Raw genomic sequence first — 6,968 nt, 5'->3', positions numbered from 1 at the left:
TAAAATATAGACTACCCAAAGAATTCGACTGGAAATGCAGGGCAGCAATGACAGTAAGGAAAAAAGGAAGAGCAAAGGGAAGAATAACAACGGGTATAAATAAAAACCTAAGAGAAATAGGATATAAAGGAATTAGTGATAATATAGTTGGAAGAAAAATAATATACAATTACAAGACGTATAGGATAATGATGGTTTATAATCAAGATACGTAAGGGACATGGAAAAAATAGAGGAAAGAGTAAACGGAAGAGAAGAGGAAGTGGTGATCATCGGCGGAGACTGGAACGCAAGAACGGGAGAAGAGGGAGGGTCGATAAACGAGGACGTAGGGAAAGAAAAAAACAGACGATCAAAAGACAAGACAATAAACATGGAAGGAAGAACACTGCTAAAGATAATCAATGGCAGCGATAAAGAAGGAGAGGAGCGGACCTATATTGGCGAGAGAGGAAACTCATTAATAGACTATGTGATTGGCAATCAGGAGGCGACAGAAGAAATAATTTACATGAAAATAGGAAAAAGAACAGAGTCAGGCCACATGCCGTTAGAAATAGAAATAGGGGGGGGGCGGAATTACAAAAAAATGAGGAAAAGGAAGAAGAAGAGAAGGAGAAGAGGGAATGGACAAACAAAAGTGTGGAAAAATACTTGGACGAATGTAAAGACTGGACCTGCAACGGAAGAACAGTAGCGGAAATGTGGACAGAAATCAACAAGAAGATAAACGAAGCAATGCAAAAGAAGAAAGTAAAGATAAGGAATAGAAAGAGAGGAAAAGAGTGTAAAAGAGAGATGAGAAGGAAGGTGACAAAGTTTATGAAAGGAAAATACAGTAGAGAAGCTCTTATGGAGGAAAAAAGGCATTCAAATAGAGGTGCAAACAAAGAAAGGAAAGATACGAAGAAGAAGAAATGGTGAAAATCAAGAAGATCAAAACAGAACAAGAAGCGTGGAAATACATAAATAAATATAGAAGAAGAAGAGAGAAAATAGATGAAGATTATATGAAATAAGCGAGGAAGAGTGGAAAAATCATTTTATAGAAATTTTAGAAGGAACAGAGCACAAAGAGGGCAGGAAAAAAGAGGAGCATCGAGCAGAAGAGAAAATAATGGAGGAGAGAGAAGATAATATATAGAGAAGGAAGAGGAAGAGGATATACAAACTAAGAAACTTGAAGGAGAAGAAAGCAATGGGGGAAGGCGGGTTAGAAAATGAAGTATGGAAGTATGCACCGAAGGAAGTGGGTGAAGCGTTATGGGCTCTGTTAAGGAAAATATGGAATGGGGTGGGGATACCAGAAGATTGGAAAAAAGGAGCAAATATGTCCGATATATAAAAAGAGGGACAAGAGAGCAGGGAAGGGTTACAGAAAAGTAACATTAATGGATACAGCATACAAGATCTGTGCAGGGATACTGCACGAACGACTGAAGGCAGAGATTGAAAACAAACTGAAAGAGAGCCAATTCGGATTCAGAAAAGAAAGACGCGGTATTTGTGATAAACCATATCATAGACAAACAGTTGAGTAGAGAAAAAGAAAAACTACATGCTTGCTTTGCGGACTTAAAAGCGGCGTTCGACAGGCTAAACAGAAAGAAATTGGAGGAGAAAATGAGAAAAATGGGGATTAACGAAAACTTAACCAGAAGGATTAAAGAGATATACGCAGAAACAAAGAATGTGGTAAGAATCAAGAATAACAACACAAAAGAATTTTGGACAGTGAGGGGAGTCAGACAAGGATGCCCGTTTAGCCCTACGTTATTTAACATCTACGTGGCGGGGCTGGAAGAAGAATTAAGGAAAGGACAAGTCGGGGGGGGGCATAGTGGTAGGAGAAAGAAAGGTATGGTCATTGACATATGCAGACGATATTGTGCTGATGGTTGATAGAGAGGAGAAGCTAAAGGAAATGCTAAAGAGATTCGAAATATTTTTAAAGGAAACCGAATTGGAACTGAGCACGAAAAAGGCCAAGAGTGTAGTTTTCGAAAAAAACGAAAGAACAAGAGGAGACAAAGAAAATGGAAATGGGGAGAACGAGAATTAAAAGAAGTGGACGAGATAAGATACCTAGGGTACATACTACTGAAAAAACGGTAGTGATGAGAAACACATAGAAGACAGGAAAAAGAGAGCAAGAATAGCAATGAAGAAAACATGGAGCGTGGAAGAAAAAATTTCCAAACAGGACAACAAGAGGAGAATGAAGATGTTTGGAACGCTGGTAGAGAACGTGGCGCTGTTTGGAGCATATGTATGAGGCTGGAACATGGAAGGAAGGCTGGATAGAATACAAAGAAGATATGTGAAATGGAGCTTAGGTTTAGATATGACAACACCGAATTATATATCGATAGAAGAATGTAAGCTAACAGAAATCAAAGAAAAAGTATTTGGAAGAGCAGCAAGGTATGAAGGGAAAGCCATAAAGTCAAAAAAGGAACTAGTAAAGAAGTGCATAAAGGAAAGAGAGAGAAACTGGGGAAATGGCTAATAACGGAAAAGAGCAAGAAAGAGAAAGAAGGGACTAGAAAGGATGAGAAATGGAGGGACACAGATGGAAGTAAGAGAAGAGCAAGAAAAGATGACACTAGACCAAATTATAGAAGAAAGGAGAAAGAGAGAAGCAGAAGAGAGGGGGGAAAGGATAAGGGAATCAAAGTATGACAAACATTATAGAAAAATCGCCAAAGAAGAGTTAGCAAAATACTTAGAAGGGAGGATGAAGTGGAAGGACAGAAAAATATTAGCAAGATTCAGATGTGGAAACGAGACTAAATCAAGGGAATACTGGAAAGAAGAGGGAGAAAAAGGATGCAAGCTATGTAAAAAGAAAGAAGAAGACCTGAGACACGTAATAGAAGAATGAGAAATAACAGGAGAACCAAGGGACACAGAAAATAATAACAACATCAACAACAACAACAACAATAATAATGATAATGATGATGATAGTTATCCTTACTCATCCTCAATTATTAACAAATCACACACCTATACATTCTAATTAAAACGTTAAAAACCCTCCTTAATTTATTTTGTTTTTTTTTTATTATGGGTAATAGCACAGAAATCCCCATGCTATAGTAATTAGCAAATGATACAAAAATGTAAGTATTTGTAGAAACAAATAAGAACGTTTAATAAAGGAAAAATTAAAAAGAAAATGATAGATACTTCTACCTCTCAGAGGGATCAAGCAAAAGGACCAAACGCATCGAGATCTACAGTAAGACACGGTAAACCGGCCTATCCTGTTCAATATCCATGTTTAGTGTCCTATTATAAATGTATGGCATGAACAAGAACGGCAATCAAAATAATAAATCAGCAATAGCATTCGTAAATGATATGTTAATTACATCAGAAACAATAAACCGTGACAAATAAAAATCCAGCTGCAAGACCTAGTCAAGAAAGTAGAAAATTACGCTTTCCAACACGGAAGCTAAGAATCTACACCCATAAATGTGAAACAATCTCGTTCAGTCCATATATTTCAAAAACTTCAAAAGCAAAGTACGACGTGAGAATAAATTCGAAAATATTCTTCCATACAACAGAAAATATCAACGGAAAATTTTCCGATGCAAACAAAGTTAGATGTTTCGGAGTCCATCTAAACTTCGGGTTAAATCACAACGACAACATAAAGACACAGTTATAGAAAGCAGATAAATTCTTCTTATACCTCATAAGACTACCTTACTCGAAAGATTCGCACAGATCAATAAAACTTCACTGCTACAAAACACTAATTAGACCAACCATTCTAATGTATGGTCGTTAAATCTGTTTCAATGTAAGTGTCAACGCCACGGAAAAATTAAGAATCATTGAAAGAAAATACATCACAGCATGTTTAGGAATATATAGATTGCCAGAATTGAAATTTAGCAAATATAGCAAATCACAAGCTATACGAAGAGCCCAAATTAATCCATATCGATTCTTCATTCTTAAATTAGTCAGACCACTGGTCAAAGATACACAAAATAATCATAAACTTCATCGTCGCCCACAATCTATAGTCAAACCCGTTATACCATAAACACATTCAAAAAAACAGGTTATTTCCCCCCGGAATCCTTCACCTGTTTAGATAGCGTGAAATTAATCCAAAACAATAATAACTTAGCATTATTCTATCACTACAGCAGAAACGTAATAATAAAAAATACTGTACGATAGCGACATAGACCATAAGGATAGCAATATAAGACTTATGTATAAATTGTCAACCGTAGATTTAAGTGAGACACTCAAAGACAATAAAGATAAATATTGGTGGCTAACCACCGTAGAAAATTAAATTATAGCGATAAGAAAACCGTATGTTTAGTTAGTAAATGAACCAAAGATTGTAAGCAAAGATCACAAAAGAACAATGCAAATGTCACGTAAACTTGAGGGTTAGAGGATAAAATAAAATATCTGAGTCGTAACACAACTATTAATTTTGTTTTCATTAATCTTTATTATGAATTCAGCAATCACAATGAAATACACACTGAATTAACACACACAAATCACAATTCACTCCAATCACCTTATGTAAAACCTAGTTACACTGATACGTTAAGTACGCGACTGTTATAAGGATAGAGACCGGTAAAGATATGTTGACTATTCTAAGGATACGGAATAAGTGAAGTTTTACTGACGATACTGTGTCTGGGGAAAGCTAGGGATGGGTGTGTCTAAGGACACGGGACTATCGGACTTGTTGATGATAATTTTGGTTAAGGAAGTGAGGGTAGTAGACATCTTTCTCCGATTGGATAATAAGAAGGTTGGTGGACCAGGAAGGGTTTTAGCCGCCCTCGTGAGAAAGTTGCTAACGCAACATACCAGACGCGAGGAAAACCTACTTTCCCTGTTAACCCGTAGTAAACAATAAACGTAAAAGGAAATCTAAGACAAGAGATACTCGCTTGGCCTGAAGGACCTTAACTATGAAAATTCCAAGACCCCTGGTGGGTACTTAAGACTACTGAGGGCACGCGCCAAGAATGTGCAGACATCTGGGCGCCATCCTGCCCGCGGTGTGTGGCCTGGTCTCTAATGTGAATTGACGTTATACAAACACAGTTAAATTAAGAAAATGTTCCCTGCAATTGTGTAATCATATATACGTAATTATATATCTCATACGTTTATTCTCTTTCTTCCCCCTCCTAAAATGTCAGCGATCCATAATACAATATCGGGCCTCCCTATACTAGTTTGTACGTTCATAGTCTAAGGAATGGTTACATTGTAAGTCAATAAATGGTAGTATGAAGTGCAACGTTTATGTGAGCACCTATACTAGGCGTACATTACGCAAACATTAAAAACTTCCCACAAGCTGAGACCCTCAACTCATAAATCAAATTCTTTTTATTTTTGATTCATTGTAGTAAATGAAATCATTTACCAACATATTTGTCACACTTTTCTCATTCAGATAAGACCAAGCACGATATAATTTGGAGCATATTTGCTTACTGAGTAAATGATAATTAAATACATATCAATAAGTAAATCTAACATCACAAATATATTAGTAAAAGTTTAATTTTGGAAAAGTTAGAAATAAAAAAGTTTTACTTTTGATTCAGCACATAGATACATTGTCTCCGCGCTATCTGCCACTGGACCATATTACACCACCACAAAATATCCCGAAGTTCTTGTTGGACTCAACGGGTATAACATCGCATATACTTTGCATATTTACTGCATAGACCTCCGCAGTTTATTTAATTTTTTATAATCATTGTAACAAAAGTTAGTGTTATAATTTCATTTTATTGCAGCATAAGTCCAGTTTTTGTGTGTGCAATAAAATATTGTTATACTACTATCACCAGGAACGATGTGTAAAAGTACACTTACAAGAAAAGATAAAAATTTATTTCACAGTTATACTTAAATGTGGCATAAAGAGTAATATCTGAAAGAAAATTTCAGAAACATTGATTTCCAGAATTATTTCATTACTTTCCACATACAGTTGTCAATATCCACAGTTGGCTGAATCCCACATGTAGAGTGTAATAAAAGAAGAACAAGACAATACGATAAAATGTTGTAAGAAGCAAGAAATTCTAACAGTGAAATAAATAAAAAAACAGAAAAAGATAAAACAGATAATAGGAAACTACAACGGAACAAAGAAAGCTCAAGAAAGTAGACAGTTACAACTAAAATGGCAGAGGAAAGAAACACAAGAGGAAAATTAAAAAAACACATCATAAACAGCAAAATGGCAACAAAAGACAAAGAATAGATAACAACAAGTATAAACAAAGGAAATATAGTTGTGAACACAGGGAATAAAGGCATGAAATTTGAAATCCTGAAAAAGATAGATGTGTTTAGGGAAATGAGAAATTTTTTTTTTTTATTTATTTGTTGAAATTACAATCAATTCTCGCGTTGAGAAGAAATGAGAAATATGAAAGACAAATTAAAGGAGATAAGAAAGGCAAATAATATATTTAGTTACACCTAATACAAGATGTTAAGCTAGAGAAAAATAACAGGAGATAAGGAAATAAAATGGATAGAAAAAAGAAGAAAACTTGAAACTACAAGATAAGATAGATGAACTCGAAGGGATGACGATAAATTAAAAGTGATAAATGAAGCGGAATATATTCAAGAGATAAAAACAAAACACCATTAAAAGCTGCAACAGTTATACTTTCAGACCAGAAGAATAAGATGAGAGTATAAGTAAATGAAAAGATATGGAACATTTAAGGACATTAGATATAGCATTCCAAAGAAAGGACAAGATCATACATGATCTATCACAAACGCTATCATACTTTGAGAAAAATATATTTTTTATCTTTCTTAAAATCCTTTTTAAGAAGGAAAAATGATTTGAAACAAGTACAAAAGAAACTTTCAATCATTTTTCTTGCCTTAAATCGCAGTGTAAAAATAAAGATGAAAAAAAT

General features: G+C 35.0%; 1 protein-coding gene across 1 annotated transcript; it reads left to right on the top strand.

Moving 5' to 3' along the window:
* Positions 1 to 220: 220 nt before the first annotated feature.
* On the top strand, positions 221 to 1,016 carry LOC117239974. The gene has a single exon (XM_033505793.1). The coding sequence runs from the start codon at positions 221 to 223 to the stop codon at positions 695 to 697; it is 477 nt and encodes a 158-aa protein (XP_033361684.1). The 3' UTR covers positions 698 to 1,016.
* The last annotated feature ends 5,952 nt before the right edge of the window (positions 1,017 to 6,968 follow it).

This window comes from Bombus vosnesenskii, unplaced genomic scaffold (assembly GCF_011952255.1).
Source record: "Bombus vosnesenskii isolate JDL3184/JDL3185 unplaced genomic scaffold, Bvos_JDL3184-5_v1.1 scf7180000014523, whole genome shotgun sequence".
Lineage (NCBI taxonomy): Eukaryota > Metazoa > Arthropoda > Insecta > Hymenoptera > Apidae > Bombus > Bombus vosnesenskii.
Note: the sequence above shows the minus strand (reverse complement) of the source record. Positions and strands in the feature narration are given on the sequence as shown.